We start from the raw sequence: 22,566 nt of genomic DNA, 5'->3' as shown, positions 1-22,566 counted from the left end.
GGACAAGATGTAGCATCCACGTTCTAGCTTCCATGTGATCCACCCATGTGATCCACAAGTGCACACGTGTATAACAGTAACAGTCAATCGACTTACACTAGTGTTCACACAAACTAAGAGACCGCATCAATGTTATCAAGGTCTAGAAGTAACTTATCATAAAGGCTGCGCCCTTCTCCTGAAGGTCACGGTAGATGTATAGATGCTGAGCGCTGAGTTCAAGAGGAGTCCAACGGTTAGGGCCTCATTTCACTCAGCAAGATCTCAGGGCAACTACAATTTTTTTATTCAGGATTTAGCCAATTTCGTGCTCGGCCAATAACTACACAGAATTTCAGTTGAGAGTCTCAAGACATGTTGTAGCTCACCATGTTTGGGATCCCGTTAGATATGGGGTATACATGGCTACAATTTTGACAGACCATCGCACCATCAGTAACGTGAATCTAGGAAAAAGTCAACACAGATTTGGAGAAGTAATCAAGATACCTGAGTACCTCCATCAAAACGTGATGAAGTTTCAGAAGTAGCTCGTCGTCCATCATGTCTGGCTCTTCTAGAGGCAGCGATGTGTCTCCGACCTTAACATACAATGATTCACTCGCTATGACCTGTTATGCAGATGATTTGCACGCACCTGCTTCGCAGCATTTACCAGCGCAGTCCATTCCAATCGAGACAACATATTCCGGATGAAGTCTGGGTTGAATTCCGCCTTTTGAAGTTCGACTTGGACATCTTGGAATACGAGTGGAAAATTATTTGTAGTGCATCCTTTAACGTGGCATGCAAGTAAATTGTGGGTGATCAGCCGGACCATGACCGCTACGAAGAACAGTGACGAAAGGACAAGATCGATTTAGGTCAAAAGTTTGATCTCAGTTTCTGTCACGAGCCACTGAGTTTCTCCATACACACTTCAATTACTCTCGTGCTTTCATGCGTCCACCCTCGCCATCAATTCCCGAGAAGAAGTTTCTCTATGATGCTCTGAAGCAATCTCTGCGACTAGATGGTCGCGACATGCTTGATCTCCGAGTGCCGACCTTAACTTTTGGCCCTGAATTGGGCTGGGTAGAATGCGCCATGGGTAAAACACGGTGAGCATTAATCAGGATTCGTGCGTGTTATCAACTACAAGACAAGTCCCAGTGTAATCGCACAATTAGACGCTAAAATGGTCAAACCGCTGCCAGAACGACCCTTTGAAGGCATTATTACAATACACTCTGAAATCTCTCCTATGGCGTCTCCAGACTATGAACCTGGTCGGTAGGTGCGTGACATCTACGTATGCTTTCTTTTGCCAAAAGCAGAAATTACAATAGGCCTTCAGAAGAAGAGGTCACCCTTACCCGCATGTTGGACAAAGTCCTCCGAAGAAGTGACGCTATTGACAAGGAATCTCTGTGCATATTGGCAGGTCAACGTGTAGGTCGAGTCCTTGTCTAGCTAGTAAGATGACTGCTGAATGAGTTCAACGACAAAAATTTCAGGTCTGGCAGTTGCGATTGACGGTTCATGTTCTCGCTGATGCCGGTAACATACTCGACTGTTCATGTCTCGCTGGCATAGTAGCGTTTAAGCACTTCAGAAAACCTGAAGTGGAAGTCATTGGAGACGAAATTATCGTCGTGCGTATTGACGTGACTTTACTGTTCATATTGTTGACTTTTCTCTAACAGCACTCACCATCCGAACGCGCACCCATCTCACTTGCAATACATCACACCCCATTTTGTGTGACGTTCGCTTTCTTCCCGGATGCATTGACGCGACCCGTGGTGGACCCATCTTTGCTTGAGCAGAGGCTGAGTGCAGGTTTGATGAGCATAGCGATGAATGCTCAGCGCGAGATATGTGTCCTACACAAAGCAGGGGGAGTTCCGACGGCACCAGAGGAAGTCCTACGATTAATTAACGTAGCCTCCATTCTGGTCAAAAACCTGGACAAGCTTGTCGAGGTTAGGTTGCTGGAAGACTGGGAGGGTAGAAAAGTTGAAGTGAGATAGATGACTTATGGGCATTGCTGGGAAAAGAGACCCGAAAACGTAATACCATCGAGGTAAATGATATAGCAAAGTCCCTGTGCTGAGCGTCTCCGTCAATATATTATCGCGTCACTCACCAGCGGATGTCCAGTATGATTCCATCAGCTAGGGAGTAAGATTCCTGGAACAGCCTAGCCACTGGCTGTCTGCGTGCGGGAAACTACCTGTAAGCACTCTTCATATTTGAACTAACTGTCGTCAAGTCGTAAACTTGAAGGACGTGAAGCAAAAGGCAGCCTGACAAGGATCATCCGTCCGAAAGCATCTGATCATTTAAACATGACTTTGCCGTAAGCATTCCCAGCGCACGCGTTTCCTTCTCAAGTATCTCGAACGATTACAAGGTCCACTGTACCAACATTGCACGAACACCTACGTATACAATTCAGCAACATGCTCCATGTCCACGCGCTCTATATTGATGGCTTGCTATCCTTTTGAGCTACAAATACACAACCATGAGTCGTCATTACACGCCCCCTTCAGACACATTGGACACACTCACACATTGTAATACGGTCCCCCAGCGATAAAGCGATACCCTGCGTTTTGCTCCGAATACGAACGTGGCCGACGATCCCAGCCTCCGTCTTTTCAATGCTAAGATTGGCTAGAGCATCCTCGCCTGTGTCCTCCCAATAAGACCTGCGCTGACACTAAAATATGGAGAACAACTCACCGAACAAACTTCGAGCATACATGTTGGCAGATAGGAAATCGCAATCACCCGACATGGCTCCTTCTGGCGTGAGACAAGACATGTTCGTAGACTTCATGACGTGCATTAAGTAGTCGCGAGGGTTCCTGCGCGAGTGCGTTAACTAGGGAGTGGACTAGAGACGAGAGCCAGGGAGACATACGTCATGTTCGTCGACACGTTCACCCTGTTCTCCCACTCAAACTCTGTCCACATGCTTCGGAACTTGAAGGAAGGCAGCCAGTGAATGTCTAGACAGCCACAGCTGGCAATTAAGACATACCTGTGTTTCAGTGCAGTATGCAGGCTTGATGTAGTCCATGATGTCGATGTGGATGTCATTCAAGATGACGCAGCATTCAGCAAGGGCAGGGCCTTCCCATAGGATGCTGCCAAATATGACACCAGTTTCTGTGGACGAGACCTACAATACATAATTAACATGGATGAGCGGCGGTGCGTCTTCTGCTATTACCTTGATTGTGGCTTTGATACTCTGGAAGCCGTGAGGCGCTATGGTATAGACACCAGGTCGTTCGACCAACTTCAGGTCACCGAGCGTTGCGAAGTCAAGACAAAGATTCTGTAGCGTATTAGCCGTCTGGTTGACGAGAAGCACATCTGAGTACCGCCAATGGGTGTCACCAATAACATAGCTAATCTAAGGAAGTATACACACCAAGCATAATGTCGAATCCATGCATCTTGACGTATGCTTCCGCATATATGGGGTCCGAAAAACCTGAAAACGATGAACCCTGAAAGCCGAGATGATCGCGGCACGACAAGACGTACCTGTGAGCTGGGATATGCGACTGAGGTTGGATATGAAGTCTTCCCGGACTTCAGCAGCTCCCGTTGCCTTCCCTAAGTCCTCGACATACTGGAAAAAATGAGCGGCGTTTAATCAACCAATGTCAAAAGCTTACATCGATGGGATCATCTGCCGATTTCTTCGAGAACTGCCTGAACGTGAGCAAGTCATCCACCTGCACGATACTTTCCTGTGTGCTTTCCGATTCTTTCTTCTCCGCTGCATTTTTCTGTTGGCACATCAGTGATATCACGACTTGAAGGAGACTAAGTGCCCACCTCTTGAGCGACGAGCATCTTAGTATATGCCGCTTTCGTGTCCTTCAGGAAAATATCGTGGACGATGGATTTTTCTTGGAGCTCGCTCAGGGTTTGTATGCAGTTGAGAATGCGCTCGTTGGAATCCTCATCGATCGGTACCGTGACGAACTTCGACTGCCCGACTCGGATAATGGATGTCATGATCAGCATGGACTGGGTGTGCGTCGGTGAACACTATAGAAATATTAAAACAGTAGTACGCACCTCCGCGCGGAGAGAATTGGCCTTTGGACGATCGTTCGTAAGCTCGTCAAATCGCAACACGAGCTTCGTCAACGTCGAGGCGAGTACTGAACCAGTGAAAAAGTCGCCTCCCAATATGAGGGCTGAAATCACATCCTTAAGAACTCCAAACGACATGAACGGGCATACCACGTACCTCTCAATGGTGGTTTGGACGCAGCCTTGACAGCCTCTAATCTCGCTGAGTTGGTGCTGGTGTACGCCGTCTCCGTCGCATACGTTCCGTCAGCAAGCACCTTTGGCCGCCCGCTTCCCTCGACCTTCTTATCCTCCTTCTTATCCTCCTCTCCGCCAGCTTCGTCCAATAACCGCTGCTCGCTCGCAAGAATCGGGATCTCACCAAGCACTTTGCGGATATCCTGGAATGTGGCCTGGATGTCTGACAGGTTTTCAACATACTCGCCCAGAATCCAGAGGACGCCGCGGAAAGCTTTGCCAGATTTGATCTCTGTCAGAGTTTGAGTAAGCTTGTCGCATATGGACTGCCGGAGGTGCGGAAACTTCTCGACCACTTCGCTGTGAGTACGTTAGTCATATAAGATGTGGAAAATAAAGGAAAAAAAACAAACCGGACGAAGGCGACGACGTCCAGCGCAGAGGGATTGTTCGAGTCTCCGAGGAATTCCATGAGTGCGTGGACAACGCTTGCAGCTACCTCAGAAAACTTGACCGCTAATACGTGGATCGACTGGATGAGAAGTTGCCTGTACTCCGTGGCCTATCCCAGAATTAGTCCACAGTAACGTGAAGAACTGCGAGACCAACCTTCTCGAACTCGCGCTCTTGTGTCCGTTGTAGCTGTTTCTTGAGGAAGAGAACAACCTCCTCGACGTTCCGACTCGAGGTCATGCTGAGTACGATGCTCATGGCTTTCCTTCGGACCTCCATGTCGGCGCTGATAAAATAGGACTCAGTAGCTGTCTTCAAGTAGTACTCGATCGATGTTCATACCTCGACAAGACCTGCAAGATGTCCATGGTCAATCCATCCAGAATATGCCCATGCTTAGAGCGTAGGGTGTCCAAGCGATCCAGGACGATTAGCTTAACATTATTGTCAGATTCTTTGACGACCAGATTCACGAAGCACGATGCGGCCGCTAATAATTAAAGTAAGCAGACATGCGCACAGGACCTAATCGTGAATGTACCTTTCACAGCAGCGGGGTTCTGCGTGAGTGTGGTGAGCGTCGTAGCAGCTTCATACTTTACTGCATGCGACGATGAATTCAACAATTCAAACATGCATCTTATGTATCGTGGCTACAAGACGACAAGCGTGAGGAGAAGCAAGATATCCCAAGTGAAGAGGACTTACTCGATGCGTCGTATCATTCTTGCAATCCAGCCTGATAACTTCTATGATGCTCATTTGCAAGAGCTCATCTAGACTTGTCAGCTGATCATACACGCTAATCAACCACTCGACAGCCTTTGGCATCGCACAGTGCGCGAGGAACACAAACGCGTTACGCTTGCACGTTGCGTCAGACTCTGCAGCGATGAAAGTCTGCATGAGCTCAGGGGCATCTGGGATAAGGTGCTCGTATTCGCGATAGATAGTGTACACGGCGAATACGGCGTTCTTGCGGACATATGAGTGACGGTGCTCAAGACAGCTGCGGCAGGTGGGGATGAGGGGTTCGAGGAGTTCAGCATCTTTGGATATTTTCTGAAGGAAACGTAGAGTAGCGCCGCGGATATATTCGTTAGGGTGTTGCTGTAGGGATGGGGTATGAAGAACGATATGTCAGGAATGTGGGGAATAGTCTTACCAGGTCATTCCGGATGGCATTTCTGGCAAGGCAGTGAGTATGTGCGCAGTAAGAGATGAATGAATTCACGTACACAACGAGAATCATCTCCTGCTTGAGCTTCCCGTTCTCATCATACTTGGGACACACCTCCCAGTAGAAGTGAAGCAACTTTTTGAGCTGCTTGTTTCTGGAGGGCATAATGTACTGTATAATGGGCATCAAGAGCGTGGGCTAGTCCATCATCATTGCATCAGCATCGCGTGCCCTGCAAGAAAGATCAGGGAGCATACCTGAGGGTTCCCATTAATCGTTGACACAATGATCCTGCGCAACGTGTCCAGTCTCTCTTCATCTGTACCTTTCTCGAGAGACGCCCTAAGCTCCTGTGTAGATGGGCTCTCTGTAGTATCTTCGAACACGACTGTGTAACATGGTGCCTCTGCTGCCATGATGACCTAGACGACGCGACAGACTGTGAGCTCGAGCGTTAGTTGCACTAGGTTGTAATATGTATTGATCTGTACACGCCCGTGAGAAATGACTTCCGAATGCGCGTGATATGTCTGTTCCCGGTTTCGTCCTGTTCAGCACGTCGTTCACTCCTACTTCCAGCCTTACCAGTGAGTTTGGACTCATTTGTTTTCTACTTGAAATAACCTCGAGCTAGATCACACTCATGGCATTTCTCGGTCTTCGCAAGTGGTCCACTCCTGCATGTTCCATTTCTCGTGTTATAAGTGCTCTTCGGCTAACTGACCGTGTTAACAGGTGTTGAGGCCCATGGCGCCCTTCCTTGCAGCAAGCGTAGTCACTTTTTACCTCGTCTCCAAGATGCAGGAGATGGGTGTTCGTGGTACGTCATATGGTTTCTCTACCTTGACCTATCATGAAAGGGTGTTGCAGCGGAGACGTACGCTAAGGATCCTAAAAACCCATACGGTGCTCAGATTGCAAAGGAGGCACATCATTAGCAGGCAGTTTGACTAGCTACAGGGTATTAGGCGCGTTACATTCCATTCCTTTTCATTGAGCTAAGAACTCATCCGACGCTTCCTTGCAGACCCTTTGCGCTCACTTAGAACCAGATATCCTTAAATGTTGGAGAATCCACGGTAAAAACATGATGTTCGTTGCAGGGATTTTCCGCGTGAATACCATGCGTGATCTATACTGCTCTTCAAGAAAGGCTATTGGTGCTTCATCTCAGACGATGGGCATCGTTGTGCTTACGTTTTTATTGCTTTGCTGACTGATTGCCGGCAGCATGACTCGGAGGTATGAGCATGCTGAGCTACACGCTGCAACGCCATGAAATGGCTGATATACCTTGGCATCGCGTTTGTGGATATGTAACACAGTCAGTTCAGTTGCAGTTTTCCTTGACAACTTAACTCCTTGCTTCCTTTCTTTTACTAAAACTGTCGAATGATATACTATCTGCAAAACCACTAAAATGAACGCTTGTATTATTAGTATTATTTTCATTTTGATTGAAATCTTGCCCAAGGCAAAACTCAGAAACCGCCGCAGTGTGACAACGACTTTTTAGAATTGAGCAGCCTGGTCATTAATTAATTACAGGATTTACATTAGCTAATCATAAAATTGCGCAAATATCCCGACTTATTGGGTAACCAGGTGGGTTCACCGTGACGCAGCGACATAGAATACTTACTGGCAGTCTGGAACTGTACGACATGTCAACAGTTCCGAAGGGTATGTCAGATTCGGGGCGAATGCAGCAACCAGGTTTGTGTCAATTTGTTCTACTCTACTTCGTTCAAGCCCCAGCCCTCGAATCGAGAGCAACGACCCCTGTACCTTGTTTGCTCATCAACTTACTGCAGAATCGAGAAAGCGAGACATTTCAGATCTAGGTAACGAGTCTGATAACAGTAGCTCCATGTCGGGTGCTCGAAAATTAGCCAAGAGTGAGCCAAAGTCGCTATGTGTGAATTTCCATCTGACGCGCTATTCCAGTACACCCATTCTTCAGCAAGCCAAGCGCCAGCAGCTCTACAGCGCCCTCATTCCAATGGCTGAAACCTGCTCTAGGTCCAAAGCGCACGTGTCTCCACGGGATCAATCTGATACCACAAAGCACGCCGAAAGTAGCTGCATTCGACCTTGATGGAACCGTGATCAAGTCAAACCACAAAAATCGAAGCAGAGAAGCTGCATTGCACTGGGAGTGGTGGAGAGCTTGTGTACCCGTAAAGTTGGAGGAATTACATCAAGAAGGGTATGTCCGAAGTATGCCAGGCCAGATCACGACTTAATTCTCGCAGATACTCAATCATATTGGTATCCAATCAAGCGTTAAAGCAACAACGACTGGAGGACTGGAAGAAGAAGATTCCCCTCATCTCCGCTGCTGTAAGCCCTGATATACCTTCCCTGATGCATTCCTTCATAGACGAGAACAGCTTCCCAGTGTACCTTTCCGAATATTTGCTGCGTCTGCCAAAGACGGCTTCCGCAAGCCTATGCCAGGGATGTGGGACGAGCTTGAACGTATTTTTGCAGTAGATGGTATTCAGATAGGCGAGTCGCATAGGAACTTTGGGTGCATTGCGAATATCTTATGCTCGTCGCTTTCAGATAAAGAGGTTTCATTCTTTGTTGGAGATGCTGCTGGTCGTACCAACGATTTTGCATCAACTGATAGGAAATGGGCATTTAACATAGGCATTTCCTTTTTTACCCCAGAAGTGAGAATCAATCGCTTGAAAGTATTCTTGTCATGTTGAAACTCTTCAGGAATATTTTCTCCAGCTACCCTCGGCACCGTATACCCTTCCTTCTTTCCATGTTTCTAGTCTCCCTAAGTGTTCGCCGCTTTCTTTGAAACTCAAAAAGTGTTGCACAACTTGACTCATGAAGCAGTGCCGTTACTTGACCCCCCTATTGCACAGATAATTCCTGATACTGCAGGGACAGAGCTAGTCGTATTTTCGGGCTTTCCATGCCTCGGAAAATCATCCTTTTTTCGGAGGCATTTTGCGCCTGCTGGGTACACCCACATCAATCAAGATACATTAGGCAGTCGTTCCAAATGCGTGAAAGCGGCTGAAGTGGCACTCAAAGCCGGTACAAGCTGTGTAATTGGTGAGCACAAGCAGTTCTTCCATGAACTGACCAAATACATGACAGTCCGTCAGATAATACCAATAGAGATATCGCGACTAGAAAGTATTACCTGGATCTTGCGAAGAAACTCGAGCTTCCTGTTCGGTGAGTATTTTTGCTCACTTATGCCCACAGGAACCTGACACTTTGCGTCAGGTGTATTGTGTTCATTGGTTCAATCGATCTAGCGTGGCACAACAACCTCTACCGTGCATATGTCCATCCTTCAACAGAGGTAAATTCAAGGCACCTCACGATCCCTTGCCCGAATCTGACCTCAGTAGTTGAGACGCGACATCCTACCATACTTTGCTTTCATAGGTTTCAAGGACAACTACGAGGAGCCCCAAGTGATGGAGGGTTTTTCAGAAATAATCAAGGTTAATTGGGTGTTCGAAGGTTGCGAGGAGGAACGAAGAAGGTGGAGTATGCGGCTTCAGATTGACGGGAAATGAAAGTCCAGCGTACCAGTAGTAGTACTATTACAGGCTTGAGAATCTAGCTGCAGAAGGGTGCGTGCAGCGGCATACTCAGTACGCACTGAGTCTCTATTATTGCCTCGAAAGTCGCAAAATTGCGAAGCGTAAACCAGTAATATTTTAGTCTTCTTGTTGTGCAAGTCCGCTAAGATTCTTTGTTGCGCTTCACGGTGGCAACGTTAATATACATGAAGTTAACACCCGAATGTGAACAACTTACTGGACAAGCGTACCCAAGATATCGAGTACATCGATCCTGGTATTGTCGTGTTCAGAGTTGATGAGGACCTGTTTGGTATGCCCTAAGGTCGAGTTCCTTCCATGAGATGGTCAGGACTCACATGAAGCGAGTTCACATGGTTGAACTTTGTAGGATGAAGTGGAATGAACTTTGTTGTTCCCTCTTTCGATACCTGATCTGCCTTTAACTCGATAACTTGGGTATCCTCCGAGTCCTCAAAATTGGTGAAGTCAATAGCGGAGCAGTTGATGCGAAGCCTGAGTTTCTCCGGTCCTCGTTCCTGAGCCTGAAGGACCAGTGATCGTACACGAACTGCCTGGTTGAACTACCACGACCTGGCGTCAACACTGCTTAGAGCAATGTGATGCGAACAGTGCATACCTCGATGTTCAATAGCAACTCTGCATCTGCATCACTGTCAAGATATGAAGGCGATGTGTTTCGTGCTCTCAAAGAAAGTATGGATTGCAACGTGTGTTCGTCTTGCTCATTCAAGCACTGTGCTTTGGCAACGTGCTCCAGAAGAGAAACCTAGAAATACAGCGAATCAGCAATGGACTGAGGCGCAAATGATTATTTTCCACATCTTGCATGCCGCTTTTTGAAGATGCCATAGCTATAGTTATGAGAACGTATGATGAGAGTGTCGATAGTAACAAGTACTGATTCTGAACGCCAGCATTACCGTGACAGTCTAGTGTGGCACATGGCATGGATTCCCTCATACTCAGTAACTAGTAACACAGCCGGGCTGCAAAACATCAACAGCAGATACAAAATTTGAATATCCAGAGTACTAGTGTTCAAGTTATCAGCCGATAGAAACTGATGATAATAATTAAGGAAGGCTAGCCATTAGGAAAAAGGAGAAACACAACAGCGAAATTGATCGTAATCATCAAGGGTTATTAGCAGATAACACATTCGTCTTTGGCTTGCTGTCGCGTCGGGCGTCCAACGTTGGAGCGCTTATTACCCATACGTTTCATCTCCGTCAGTCGATTCATTGCTCGCTTGTTCCCTTGCGCTACACAGAAATTTGAGACAAAAGCAACAAGCAGATAGGACACTTGGACACACCTGCTGCTCTCATATACCACCTCTTGGCGAACTCGATGTCTTGCTTGATTCCAATCCCCACCTCAGCATAGTACCCAACGGCATACTCTGCTTTACTCAAGCCCTTGTTGGCAGCTTTACGCGCCCACAGATACGCTTCAGAGTCGCTCTGTTTTAACACGCCCTCACTCCCTGTCAGATACCATCCGCTGAGAGCCAGCTCAGCCTCGGCGTCCCCTTTCTCTGCTGCCTTGGTATACCACGCTATTGATCGCCTAGGATCAACAGGGCATGTCAGCGTCCCGTACTCGTAGCATTGTCCGAGCTTGTACTGGGACTGCGTATAACCTAGGCGTGCTGCTTGTTCATATAGTGACTTGGCATACGCGGGATCGTGAATAACCAATTGCGAGTTGGGCATTTCGTGAAGCATGGCGAGCTCATGAAGCGCATGCGGATTTTCCTCGTCGGCTTGCTCCGCAGCCCGTTTCAACCAGTTGATAGCTTCTCTTGGGTTCTTCTGCTCTCCCAAAGACCCAAGTAGAAGAATCATGCCCAACTTGTACATTGCGGCAGTGTCACCCAGCGATGCTGCTTTCCGATAGAACGCAGCAGCCCGCTGGGGATCCCGTCGCGTGCCTGCTCCAATTTCGTTACAGACAGCAACGCGATATGAAGCTGCTGCGTGATTTTGTTTTGCGGCTTGTAGGTACAAGTGATACGCGCGCTCATGGTCCACTTGAAGACCCAGAGAACCTGTCCCAAAACAGTTGGCGAGGAAAAACTGTGCCTCATCGTAAGCTTCTTTCTGCTCCGCTAATCGGCGAATGGTCTTGAGAGATTCTTGGAGGAGCAAGTCACGATACTTCTTTACAGCCCGCTGGTCCTTGGCGTCCGCTCCTATCTTCTTAGCAGCATCTATGAGATATTTTGCATATAAGAAATGAGCCTCGGGGTCCGGATCAGCCTTAATACGTTGTCGGTACTGGTCGATATACTCCTTAGTGAACGGAGGGGCCGTAAGATCAACTGCCTTTGTTTTCCTGGTGCGTGGATCAACTGATGCGGAGGTAGCAGAACGTTGTAACGATGAGGGGGGTCGAAGCTCGAACTCGGGGTCATCCAGCCCTTGGGGCACTGATGGATTAGGTGGGCCGCCATAGGGCAACATCCCGGCGCTACCGCCATAGGGTCCTGAACCGGGGGGAGCAAGATAGGGTGCAGATTGGCTTACAGGAAGGGATACTTGACTTCCATATACAGGACCAGCGGGATAGACTGGCATGTGGTGCTGTGGCGGCGGCGGGGCCATACCGAGGACGTCAGATGCGGCAGCATATAGGTAGTCATATTCATCCGGACGAGAGGGGCTAGGGTGTGCAGGGCCAGGACCAGAACCAGGAGTAGGAGGATAATAGGCGGGGGGCAAACCAGCTTGTGCACCCTGCCGCCCAACTTGAAACTGTCTCTGTGGATACGGCGGGGGTTGAGAATAGGGTGCAACGGAACTTTCTGAGGCAGAGTATGCACTTGCCCCAGAGCTTTGATTGTCATAATTACGCATGTCCATAAAATCCGTATCCACGGAGAGGCCACTCATCTCGGCGGCATCTCTGTATCCGCCACTATGGCGATCACTGCTAGAGTGAAGTGAGGCTTCATCGACTGTGTGTGAACGTTCGGCTGGTTGTCGAAGCCGTAGAGGGCGGGTAACATTCACGTTAGGCGCTGATGGCAACGTGCTCGCATGTCGCGGCGGGTATGGACCGCGCTGACCGGGGGAGAGGGATTGCATTGACATGGAAGTTCCTGCACGAGGAACGGGGTCAGAGCTGTAGGACATCGCGCTTGTCCCCCGGGGTACGGGGTCGCTTAAGCGCATTGAGTTCATGCTGTCTACGAGAGTTGAAGTATTAAAGTTGGGGAGTGGTGGCACGTCGTCATATTCTGATCTTTGACTGTGGGAGGGTAGGGAAGGAACGGAGAGATTAGGGTGCCGCGTAAAGGCTTGTTGGGCAGACGACAAAATGATAAGTAACGATAAGTCACAGAACAATTGAACATCACTGACCAGGGTTTGGAAGATGATTATTTGCGCCATAGTAATCAGCATGATCTTGTAGTGCGTGCTGAGCCGGCGGCCAGTTTGGTTGGCCGTTTGGAGGAATTCCGTAGCGATTGTGATCCCAATGCGCACTCTCGACGGGCAAGTGATCTTGCGAGTCATATTCGGGCTGGTCATAGGCCAATGATGAGTCGGGGTCGGACATGATTAGCAGAGCAGAAGAAGAAGCCGACAGACAGCAGAGAAAAACCTGTCGAAACAAACGTCTCAGTAATTGAGCAGGACTGAAGGGAATTAAGGAAACCTTGACGAGAGTGGACCACAACGATGCAGAGACTACACCAACCAGCAAAGGCAGGCTAATGCCAGACAAGAAGAATTGCCAGCAAGACTTACTTACCGTTACCGAGGTTGTCCGACTTGATTTCCCAGGGCAAATGAATTCACACTAAGTTCAGTTATCGTCCTCACAATATATAGGCAGCATTATGTATATACAGTATATACACAACACTCCTAATAGATCAGGGCAGAGCAATGTTGATCATGCAAGAAAGACAATGAGCTTCGAGCTATGTGTTCACCTCCATCGCCTGAGTTGTCTCCAACGGCACAGCAGTGACAAGAACTTCAGCCCCCTGTTCTTCTTCCTTTGTCACTTCCTCGCTTCCCGCAAATTCGTCTTCCATAGGCTTCATCTCAACATCTTGGGGATCCCCTTCTGCCTTCGAAGGAACGCCTTTCCAAACCCACCTCTCCATCACCCGCTCTATCCGCTGCCTTTCCACCCCATCTTCGGTCTTCCTGACTTTGATGATCACATCTCTCGTTTTCTCCACGATCGCCTGTTCCTCCTGCTCCTGACCTTCAAACTCTTTGTTCCACTCCGTCCATTCTCGTTCCCACATGTCTACTGTATTTGGGGGGTGAACATTCACGACCCGTTCGTCTGACTCCCTGGGTAGTTCATTGACTACATCCCATCCTTTGGGTTGGAAGTTCCTGAACTGTACGCCCACAGTTGTACCAGCAGGCGACCGCTTCCGTTTGTGACCATTCACCATATTCTTCTTGACAGGGCGCCCGAGGTCTTCATCGTCGCTCGTCGCTCCTGCTGCAAGCCGCACGCGCCACCTCAGCTCACGAGCCATCGCCGGTGCGTCCTTTACACGATCACCTGGGACGTTTTCCTTGGCTTCCCGTTTGGCTACCTCCATCCCGCGTTCCATGGCTTGCGATTCTGACACAAGAAACCGGGCAAGAGCTTCAAGGGATTCCAGAACACGAGGAGGAAACTCTTCTTTCGATTTGAGGTCTCGCAAATATTTATCGCCTACATACCAGCAGAGCCTAAATAATCGGTGCTCAGAAAGCTTGGCAGAAATGAAGAAAAAACCTCACTTGACAAACAACGGAAACCTGAATTTCTTCGGCACATGCGTTGCTTTCTCGATGTCAATCACTTTCAGCTCTGCGTCATGGTGTCCAGCGTCAGTTCATAGCATGACAAAAGAGTGGCAAGAAGCCAACTTACGTGTTGCAATATTGTAAGAGTGTAGGAAATTTCCGCCGAAGACTAGAGAATCTACAGGAGTGTGCTAAAGGAGCAACTGATCTTTCACAACCTTGGAGGCGATGTCGGTAGAAGTGCTCACCACAGCATGTATCCAACCGGTTGGTATTATCATCGTATTGCCTGCGTGAAGAGTGACCTTCACGACCTCGTCCACCATGTCACCTAGCCAGACATTGCTTTGCATCTCAGTCCCGGACCACCTTTCGTACGCTTGTAAATTGGATGGTGTGGGTCGTATGAAGTAGAATACCTAGGCAGAAGTCCAACCTGTCAGCCGAATGGAGCCTGCAGATTAGAGGCCGACCTTGCATCCACGAAGTATGTGGTAATACACTGACGAACCAGCGAAATCTACGTGCCAATCCTATGACCGATGTTTGGAGCATCTCTACCCACAAAACACAATGATCACTCACTGTCCATGCGGAAGCAACGCCCATCAGACAATACAGCTGCACCTTGGGGTATGCATGTCCCTTCCCTTTACGTGTGCTCGGCCAGAACTTTTCGACCCAGTCCAATTCTCTCACAAGTCTCGGGGGTAACACCTGGTCTGCAAGTTTCGTCCCTGAAATCTCCAACGATATCACGTTGCGGATCTTGTCTCTTTTTGCAGGTTCTGTATTATAGTACTCAGCCCACCGCCCTAACGTCCATCCAGGTGAGTTTGACTGTGTGGCAACATCTAAGCTGCACATCAGCAACGCAGACATTCTGTAATTAACACACTCACCAATGACCTCCACAGGGGTTTCGTGACCAACTTCATCCGCGACGTCTTGAACCGAGAATTCCGGTGGAGGCATCTTCATTCTCAGTCCCTCCGGATTCTCCACTACGATTGGCTCACGCATCGCGGTTTCGTCGTTCTCCAACCACTCCAGGCCCACGTCGGCACCCTTCATTCTCTTGAAATTGTCGTCCTTAATCGGCTTGCTCTGGATGACTCGTAACCATCTACTCGGGTCGGATTCGACTCCTGCGTTGAGGCTCGCGTAGTCCAATTGTGTACGCTTCCGTGAGGACTTGCGTGCAGGCACTTTGAGCGTCATCGCACGCGACGGCTTCTCTATCATGCAGGGCTCACAGAACCTGTTTCATGAGATTCAGTAGTAAATATACCATACACATTTGATCCACGCCTATTAGTGCGCACCATTTGTTAATCAACTCAAGGTCACTGCCGTCCCCTGCGCATGCCCAGTGGAACCAAGTCTTGCAAGCATCACAGCGTATCCAGCTGCTCTTTTCTCCTTGCACACCTTCTCTGCATGATGGGCACACGTCTTCATTTGTCTTGGTTGGTGCGGAATCTGCAGATTCCGCCTGCGTGGGCTCTGGTTCGTCCTCCATCGGTGTCAACGACGAACGTGACGAGCTTGGCGAGCGCTCTGGCGACTTTTGAGTTGCTAAACGTGTAATGCGACGTCGACTTCGAGCCATTTGTTGCTTATAATGTTAAGAAGGGTTGCCAAAAAATCTGAGAGGATGTCGATCGCGAGTTCCCTAAGTCTCGAATTAAGTGATTATCTAATGTTTCCTGTTTAGGCCGTGTGCTACTAAAAATAACTTCCAGGTTTGAGTCAGACTTTCACTTCAAAATTCGAAGGGCAGTTAGTCACAGACTCTTGATATCAGACAATATACTAATTGTTCTTCGCGCTCAGCTGTCACAGTGATCGCATATGCTGCTTTCGAATTTATACTCAAATACGTGTTTTACAACTGATATAGTACAACTCAATCATATTTCTATTGACATGCGGCAGTAAGGTACAAACCACTCTATAAAGTATCATCATCGAGTTACTTCTCGCTAAGCTCAGCCACACCAGGTAGGATCTGAATGACAATCAGCCAACTTGGTTCTCCGTGGAGATACTTCGTAGTTCTCACCTTGCCCTCCAACAGCTCCAAGCTAGCACCTCCACCTGTACTGACATGACTTATCTTGTCCTCAGCGTTGTATAGCGCCGCGACTGTTGCGGTATCACCACCGCCGATAATGACTGTGGCACCCCTCTGCGCAGCTTCGACGTTTGCATCGAGGAGAGCTTTTGAGCCCTCTGCAAAAGCAGGGAACTCAAACACACCAGGAGGACTGTGGATATTGAGGGGAAAAAATATTGCTTCGTGAATCATTACACGCACCCGTTCCATAGAATAGTCTTGGCCTCGAGTACTGTCTGGCGAAACAGCTCGCGACTCTTCGGGCCGGCATCAAGGCCCATCCACCCACTAGGAATGCCTTCGGCAGCAGTCCCAGTCCGAGTCTGCAAGAACAGTCAACACGAACGGCAGTCCTAAGGCAAAATACACACATTTGCATTTTTATCGAACTTGTCTGCCGTGATATAGTCGACGGGGAAGACCAGTTTCACATTGTTCTTCTTTGCCTTTTCGACAAGAGCCCTAACCTTTTCAGAACCGGCTTGGTCGAAAAGGGAGTCTCCAATCTTGGATAATGTTGTTGTGAGTGATCAGACTTGATCGAAAATTCCTGTATAACTCACGGACACATTGTCCAATGTCTTTGCGAACGTGAATGCCATGCCACCACAGATAATAAGAGAGTTAACCTATTCAAGCAAGCGCAGAAGACCAAATAGATGAACGGCCGATTTGCGGCCGAGAAAAATCACGCCACCTTATCCAACATGTTCTCGATCAGCTGAATCTTGTCAGACACCTTGGCACCTCCGAGGATAGCAAGGAAAGGCCGGTCGGGGTTCTCAAGAGCTTTTGCGAAGTACTCGAGCTCTTTCTTGACAAGGAAGCCTGCGGCTCGCTGGGGCAGCTTAACGCCGACCATACTCGAGTGAGCGCGGTGAGCTGTGCCGAAGGCATCGTTGACGTAGACGTCACCGAGTCTTGTAAGGCCCTCCCTGAACTCCGACACCTTGGCAGCGTCAGCCTTAGTTTTTGTACCATCTTTGTTCTTGACAGAACCCTCCTCCTCAATATGGAAGCGGAGATTTTCGAGAAGGATGACGGAGCCAGGTTCGGCAGTGTTGACGGCTTTCTCGACCTCAGGGCCCACACAGTCGGGGAGGAAAGTTACGGGCTTTCCGAGGTGCTTCTCTAACTCGCCAGCGACTGGTTTGAGGGAATATTTCTCGACAACCTTGCCATCTGGGCGGCCGAGATGGGACATGAGGACAACGGTCTTCGCGCCTAGACAGATCGAACGATTTTATTCGCAATGACACTCCCCGCATGCATAGATAGCACTGACCGTTGTCTAGAGCATACTTAATGGTGGGCAACGCTGCCACAATACGCTACAGTCCTGTCAGCAAGAGTATAATGTATATATGGGTGACGAGGGAAGTGCTCACAGCGGGGTTAGTGATTTTGCCATCCTGCATGGGAACATTGAAGTCGACACGGATAAGGACGCGCTTGCCCTTGAGGTCGAGATCTGTGATAGAGAGCTTGTTTGAGAGAGACATGGTTGTCGTTGACTTTAGGATCAGTGGGGCGATGATCTAAGTGTTTATCGGCACCGTTTATCTTATCAGGACAGATTATTGAATTAGGCACTGATCTCCCACGTCATCCCCGGACTGTCCATGGACATCTCCATGTCCTCTCCGCGGCAGTATGGTTTCCCTTGGTCGCGTCTGCTGTCGACCACGATGGCTGAGTCCTCCACAAACTCCCTTGGCCTTGACTTCAACAATCTTTCCATTAAAGAGACAGCTGAACCTCCTCAGACTGATGCAGATGAGTCACAGGCGCTAGAAAATCAGTCAGCAGATGTAGAATCAAAGGACGTGAAGGAGAAAAAGAAGCCTTATGTGAACCCTGAGCGCGTCAAGACGGGTGGAGCACAGAGGGTATGCAATGCTAGGACAGTATTCTATGTCCTGCTAACTATCTTATAGGAAAAACTCAGTGAAGAAGCGCTTGCTGAACGGATGCAGCGTATCAAGGAGCAGAACGAGAAAATCAAACAACGCAGAATTGTAAGTGACGCTCATATTCGCAAAGTCAATTAACCAACATAGTATGATTAGGACGTACAAGCGGACGAAGACGCGTTCAAGAAGACCCAGGAAGCCGACCGTGTGCGTCAAGCCTACCAGCGCAAAGTGCAGGAGGGCGTTGACCGCACCCGTGAGCAGAATGCTCGGAGAAAACTGGACAAGATTCAAAACCGTGAATGGGACTCTGGAAAGTCCCCAGCTGACTGGAAACAGGCGAGGAACCCTGCAACAGCTGATGGATCTGCAGCAGCTCCAAGTGTCTCGCCGTCTGAACACAGGGGAGGGAGAGGACGAGGAAGTGGCAGAGGAGGTTCATCGAGAGGGCGCGGGCGCGGACGTGGAGGTCCATCTGCAGCTGGATTTTCCAGCCCGGCCAATGACACTCAGGTTGCTGATACCACTTCAACCACCAACGAGGCTACCCCCGCCGCGTCTGGGGAACCCGAGGCAGTTGGAATTGCTTCATGATCCAGGACTTTTTCTGTTTTGTATGGATACCATTTGATTTGGCTTATGACTCGGATGACGATGACCTGTACAACTTGTGCTTTTTGAAACCAGGGGCGTTGTTGACTTATTGTAACCCATGACCTATCCTCACCTGCATTTTTTCTTAGCTGCCTTGTTAGCATTTATAATATGATGCTATGTAACGTTTCCCTGACAATATCTGTCTGGAGTATGTCGTGTCATCATGTGAGCAGTAGATGGTGGCGTGGTGGTCATGATGTTTCTTTCCCCTGTCGGGTATGTCGACATGTCAGCTTGGGAGAAGGGTGCTACTGGTACCGGTAAGCACCAATAATGCCGCAGGCTCAGTATAGTATAGTTCGCAGGCTAATCTTTCAAGACAGCTCTGTCCGATACTTATTCTACATTAACTCCACTTCCGACTTGGAGAATAAGAACTACTTCGACCTCCTCACCTGGTTCTTTTTGTTCATTTCAGTAAGATGCTGGTCTCAATACACCACGGTCGACCGACTTAAGCACTCAACGAACACTAGAATTCTACGAGCCCCTTCGCAGTTGAATTTTACGCATCTCCCCAGTATCAGCCTTGTCGTGCGTGTATATCAGCTCGTATTTCGTGTCTTTTAGCCATACATACCTCTCCCCCGTCCTTAAGAACGACCATGGAGCTACGCTTCTAAACCTATAATTCTCCAGTTGGATTGCCTAGCGCATGGCGGGAAAGAGTTGTTGCCCCCTATTGCTCGAGAATCTCTCATGTCTATATGCATGCTCCTTGTCGTCAGGTATGTTCGAAAGGACGATCCTGTTAATAAGGGCACGTCCATAGGGACTCAACGAAGAGACTGGCAGACCAGCAAACGCACGGGGCTGATTTGGCTTGCAAGCGTGCTTACTCCTTGCAGTGGACTGTATTTATTTTTTGAGTCATATGGTGCGTCTTGGTTGGTTCAAATCTTATCCATTCCGTTTGCAAAGACCTCGAGGTTCGATCAAGTCGAACAGCTTAGACCTGATTGAGAACTACCTCAGTGAATTCACAAGAAAAGTCATGGGTCTCAACCGGATGAAGGAGTTTAAAGTTTACCAGAAATATCATAATTTTCCCAGCGAGGAAGGTTCAAACGGAGCTTCTTGGTATGCAGCAAATACGCACCCTGGAATGTCATAGGTAGCTTGGAGGCAGGCACTGCGGATGCCAGCGGGAGGCGTTTAAGATGATAGCAAGGAAGATAACTGCAGAATTGATAACAGTGAAATGTGACAATGCAATTCAGAACCCCGTACACAGGTTCAATAACCCCCTCCATCATCAGCAGCTCTATGCGATGCCATCTGTCGTCTCTGAGCATCTTCCAACTTCGGGCAGTTCGATATCCCATGTCCAAGGCCTGATGCTGGTGTCAGCAAGTAAATCTTGCTAATTAAATATTATGCATACCTCCACAAACCGGACAACCTTTGAGCGAGCCGCCCTGTGCTGCTCGAGGATCTTCGATGGTCCGCAAGAACGGTGGAACCCTGTCACATGTCAGTAAGATACATTGGAGGAAGACAGGCAGCATACTTCTGTCCAGCCTCCATCAACAAATACTTCAGATCTAGAAGTGTCTGCTCTGGTGTTGTCATATTCACAAACGTCGTAGCTATGCCAGTCTTTCCGCTACGCCCCGTACGGCCAATTTGATGTACATAGTCCTCGATCTCTTTGGGCATGCTGAAGATGATGACGTGTTGAATATCGTTGAAGTCAAGGCCCTTGGAGGCGACACCCGACGCAACCATAACGTCTTTAGCGCCGGACTTAAACGATTTGATAGCATATTGCCGTTCCTCTTGGGCTAAAAAACAAGTGTGAGCATCTCCATGATTAGCGACGAAGAGATAATGATTACTCTTTGAACCGTGAATTGCCACAGCCTCGACACCCTTCAGCAAGAGATATTCTTGTATATCTAGAATAAGATGAGACCCTCGACGTGTGAAAGAGAGGATAGTAGCCTACCATCAACTTCATTTTTGTTCTCGCTAAAGATTATAACTGGAGGAGCAGTTTTCTGAAGGCACTCCAACAAATAAACCATCTTCGCTTCCTGTTTAACGTACTCCACCACCTGAAGAACATCCAAATTAGCGGCGCCAGCACGGCCGACATTCACAAGAACAGGTTTGATCAAGGACTGCTGCGCAAAATCTTGAATCTTTCGGGGCATTGTCGCGGAGAAAAGCAAGGTTTGCCGTTGTCGCTATAACATAATGGATAAACGAAAGCCAATAAACAATCACCAATGCATACCTTGAAAAAGCTCATGATGTTCCGTACGTCGTCCTCAAAGCCCAGATCAATCATACGATCTGCCTCATCCATGCACAAAAATTTGGTGTTGTTAAATGTGAATTTTCGCTTCTCCAGCATGTCAATGAGACGGCCAGGAGTCGCTACCACGATGTGAAGGCCCTTGTTGAGCACGTGACTTTGTTCGCCCATTGATATGCCGCCAATACAGAGGAGTGTATTGAGCTGTGGATACTTCCCATCCCTCGCCAGTGCGCCTGTCCAGGCAAGCACATTTTCATATGTCTGTGTAGCCAGCTCGCGCGAGGGACAGAGAACGACACCTACTGGGCCTTCTCCACGAACAAATGGGAGCTTCGTCTCTTCTTCCAGTGCGAGCATGATCAACGGAAGGCAGAAGGCGAGGGTTTTGCCGGAACCAGTGAAAGCAATGCCAATCATATCTCGGCCCGCAAATCTACGAGTTTGGTCAAAGGGATTTGATAAAGTAGTGCGGGAGATCATACGCAGTGGGTATCCCTTGTAATTGGATAGGTGTTGGTGTAGTGATTTTCTTGGACTTGAGAAATTGCAGCATCGATTCTGGTATCTTCATGTCCTATAAAATAATCAGTTCAGGGTTGACTGAGATGACCATCAATAAATACAGAAAAGTGCTCGATAGGAGGAGGTATGTCTTCTCCATCCACAATGATGTGGTATTTCTCTCGCAGTCGTCGATGCTGCTCATCTGTGCGCTCTCGAACATATTTCGGCGGCCGCCATCTGTAGCGCACGTTAGAATGCATTCGTTCTCCACTCAATAGTGCAAATCTCACGACGTCGCAAGAGAGTCTGTGTACGATATGCCTTTCGCGAGCTCTAGATCAGATGCGAGCTTCCTGCGACTTGCTATGGCTGCGAGTATTTCTGCATCTGCCTCATCTGCTTTTTCTACTTCAGTCTTCTTTGCATCTGTGACGATATTAGTAAGCATCCAACTCGCAACTCATTAAGATACGCACTCTCTGCAGCTTTGCGCTCATGCACTTCCTGTGCCTCCATGAGCAATGGCCTCTCCTTCCGTGCCTTCTCGCGTTGACGTTCCTCTTCCCTCTCTGCATCTTCGCGCTCTAGTAGTTCTTCTAGCTGCTTCTTTGCTTTCGTCCTGTCAGAAACGGTGTTTAACGAAGAAAGTTTTGCGAGCTTGGCTTCTCGTCGTTGGGCTACAGGAACGTAGGGTACATAGTCATCATCATCGTCATCGAATTTGTACGTTGGTGACGGAGAGCGCGAGATGCGACGTCGTTTGGGTGCTGATTCCATGTCAGCCGTGATAAGTACTAGTAGTTGGTAAGTTAATGCCAGTATTCAATACAAGAACTTCAAGGTCCTGGT

At 48.5% G+C, this 22,566-nt stretch overlaps 12 protein-coding genes across 12 annotated transcripts; 4 read left to right on the top strand and 8 right to left on the bottom strand.

Annotated features, from left to right (window-relative positions):
• Position 1: 1 nt before the first annotated feature.
• Positions 2-864, bottom strand: DEU56DRAFT_781357 (uncharacterized protein). Its single transcript, XM_041352030.1, has 4 exons — positions 638-864; positions 498-581; positions 369-446; positions 2-322 (listed from the first exon to the last, which is right to left on the bottom strand). The coding sequence occupies exons 1-4, from the start codon at positions 818-820 to the stop codon at positions 296-298; spliced, it is 372 nt and encodes a 123-aa protein (XP_041212438.1). The 5' UTR covers positions 821-864; the 3' UTR covers positions 2-295.
• A 1-nt stretch (position 865) lies between these two features.
• Positions 866-2,130, top strand: DEU56DRAFT_977935 (ribosomal protein S5 domain 2-type protein). Its single transcript, XM_041359668.1, has 5 exons — positions 866-1,100; positions 1,153-1,272; positions 1,329-1,431; positions 1,497-1,634; positions 1,686-2,130. Exons 1-5 carry the CDS (start codon positions 940-942, stop codon positions 2,010-2,012), a joined length of 849 nt encoding a protein of 282 aa, XP_041212437.1. The 5' UTR covers positions 866-939; the 3' UTR covers positions 2,013-2,130.
• A 125-nt stretch (positions 2,131-2,255) lies between these two features.
• Positions 2,256-6,402, bottom strand: DEU56DRAFT_781344 (adaptin N terminal region-domain-containing protein). The gene is made up of 20 exons (XM_041352029.1): positions 6,172-6,402; positions 5,973-6,112; positions 5,900-5,921; positions 5,443-5,844; positions 5,276-5,387; positions 5,077-5,224; positions 4,891-5,020; positions 4,695-4,843; positions 4,262-4,641; positions 4,087-4,208; positions 3,841-4,035; positions 3,678-3,791; positions 3,544-3,631; positions 3,428-3,490; positions 3,224-3,369; positions 3,032-3,172; positions 2,912-2,973; positions 2,731-2,855; positions 2,557-2,676; positions 2,256-2,493 (listed from the first exon to the last, which is right to left on the bottom strand). Exons 1-20 carry the CDS (start codon positions 6,328-6,330, stop codon positions 2,465-2,467), a joined length of 2,847 nt encoding a protein of 948 aa, XP_041212436.1. The 5' UTR covers positions 6,331-6,402; the 3' UTR covers positions 2,256-2,464.
• Positions 6,403-6,525: 123 nt separating this feature from the next.
• On the top strand, positions 6,526-6,876 carry DEU56DRAFT_781342 (ATPase, F0 complex, subunit J). The gene is made up of 3 exons (XM_041352028.1): positions 6,526-6,593; positions 6,650-6,734; positions 6,785-6,876. The coding sequence occupies exons 1-3, from the start codon at positions 6,558-6,560 to the stop codon at positions 6,850-6,852; spliced, it is 189 nt and encodes a 62-aa protein (XP_041212435.1). The 5' UTR covers positions 6,526-6,557; the 3' UTR covers positions 6,853-6,876.
• On the bottom strand, positions 6,654-7,390 carry DEU56DRAFT_781339 (uncharacterized protein). The gene is made up of 2 exons (XM_041352027.1): positions 6,785-7,390; positions 6,654-6,734 (listed from the first exon to the last, which is right to left on the bottom strand). The coding sequence occupies exon 1, from the start codon at positions 7,364-7,366 to the stop codon at positions 7,085-7,087; it is 282 nt and encodes a 93-aa protein (XP_041212434.1). The 5' UTR covers positions 7,367-7,390; the 3' UTR covers positions 6,654-6,734; positions 6,785-7,084.
• Positions 7,391-7,784: 394 nt separating this feature from the next.
• Positions 7,785-9,465, top strand: DEU56DRAFT_908955 (polynucleotide kinase 3 phosphatase-domain-containing protein; the record flags this gene model as incomplete). Its single annotated transcript, XM_041357055.1, has 9 exons — positions 7,785-7,812; positions 7,862-8,123; positions 8,170-8,257; positions 8,308-8,592; positions 8,642-8,711; positions 8,768-8,989; positions 9,043-9,115; positions 9,167-9,245; positions 9,295-9,465. 9 exons carry the CDS (start codon positions 7,785-7,787, stop codon positions 9,463-9,465), a joined length of 1,278 nt encoding a protein of 425 aa, XP_041212433.1.
• Positions 9,429-10,546, bottom strand: DEU56DRAFT_56632 (PITH domain-containing protein). Its single transcript, XM_041346842.1, has 6 exons — positions 10,315-10,546; positions 10,112-10,261; positions 9,831-10,055; positions 9,710-9,777; positions 9,541-9,652; positions 9,429-9,489 (listed from the first exon to the last, which is right to left on the bottom strand). Exons 1-5 carry the CDS (start codon positions 10,453-10,455, stop codon positions 9,610-9,612), a joined length of 627 nt encoding a protein of 208 aa, XP_041212432.1. The 5' UTR covers positions 10,456-10,546; the 3' UTR covers positions 9,429-9,489; positions 9,541-9,609.
• A 92-nt stretch (positions 10,547-10,638) lies between these two features.
• Positions 10,639-11,960, bottom strand: DEU56DRAFT_729479 (HCP-like protein; the record flags this gene model as incomplete). Its single annotated transcript, XM_041348102.1, has 2 exons — positions 10,639-10,757; positions 10,811-11,960. The coding sequence occupies 2 exons, from the start codon at positions 11,958-11,960 to the stop codon at positions 10,639-10,641; spliced, it is 1,269 nt and encodes a 422-aa protein (XP_041212431.1).
• A 1,346-nt stretch (positions 11,961-13,306) lies between these two features.
• On the bottom strand, positions 13,307-15,901 carry DEU56DRAFT_781320 (JmjC domain-containing histone demethylation protein 1). The gene is made up of 8 exons (XM_041352026.1): positions 15,587-15,901; positions 15,164-15,522; positions 14,847-15,115; positions 14,735-14,794; positions 14,510-14,680; positions 14,389-14,452; positions 14,256-14,325; positions 13,307-14,204 (listed from the first exon to the last, which is right to left on the bottom strand). Exons 1-8 carry the CDS (start codon positions 15,871-15,873, stop codon positions 13,427-13,429), a joined length of 2,058 nt encoding a protein of 685 aa, XP_041212430.1. The 5' UTR covers positions 15,874-15,901; the 3' UTR covers positions 13,307-13,426.
• A 138-nt stretch (positions 15,902-16,039) lies between these two features.
• DEU56DRAFT_781314 (phosphoglycerate kinase) lies at positions 16,040-17,981 on the bottom strand. The gene is made up of 8 exons (XM_041352025.1): positions 17,769-17,981; positions 17,666-17,711; positions 17,078-17,604; positions 16,944-17,009; positions 16,752-16,886; positions 16,582-16,703; positions 16,327-16,531; positions 16,040-16,272 (listed from the first exon to the last, which is right to left on the bottom strand). The coding sequence occupies exons 1-8, from the start codon at positions 17,880-17,882 to the stop codon at positions 16,237-16,239; spliced, it is 1,251 nt and encodes a 416-aa protein (XP_041212429.1). The 5' UTR covers positions 17,883-17,981; the 3' UTR covers positions 16,040-16,236.
• Positions 17,982-18,068: 87 nt separating this feature from the next.
• Positions 18,069-18,887, top strand: DEU56DRAFT_869449 (uncharacterized protein; the record flags this gene model as incomplete). Its single annotated transcript, XM_041355557.1, has 3 exons — positions 18,069-18,269; positions 18,318-18,398; positions 18,450-18,887. 3 exons carry the CDS (start codon positions 18,069-18,071, stop codon positions 18,885-18,887), a joined length of 720 nt encoding a protein of 239 aa, XP_041212428.1.
• Positions 18,888-19,978: 1,091 nt separating this feature from the next.
• On the bottom strand, positions 19,979-22,562 carry DEU56DRAFT_781310 (P-loop containing nucleoside triphosphate hydrolase protein). The gene is made up of 10 exons (XM_041352024.1): positions 22,194-22,562; positions 22,008-22,143; positions 21,837-21,954; positions 21,696-21,787; positions 21,190-21,646; positions 20,899-21,139; positions 20,789-20,848; positions 20,461-20,734; positions 20,335-20,414; positions 19,979-20,284 (listed from the first exon to the last, which is right to left on the bottom strand). The coding sequence occupies exons 1-10, from the start codon at positions 22,492-22,494 to the stop codon at positions 20,187-20,189; spliced, it is 1,857 nt and encodes a 618-aa protein (XP_041212427.1). The 5' UTR covers positions 22,495-22,562; the 3' UTR covers positions 19,979-20,186.
• Positions 22,563-22,566: the final 4 nt, after the last annotated feature.

Source organism: Suillus clintonianus (assembly GCF_016758775.1).
Source record: "Suillus clintonianus strain FC179 chromosome Unknown DEU56scaffold_11, whole genome shotgun sequence".
NCBI classification, from domain to species: Eukaryota; Fungi; Basidiomycota; class Agaricomycetes; order Boletales; family Suillaceae; genus Suillus; species Suillus clintonianus.
Note: the sequence above shows the minus strand (reverse complement) of the source record. Positions and strands in the feature narration are given on the sequence as shown.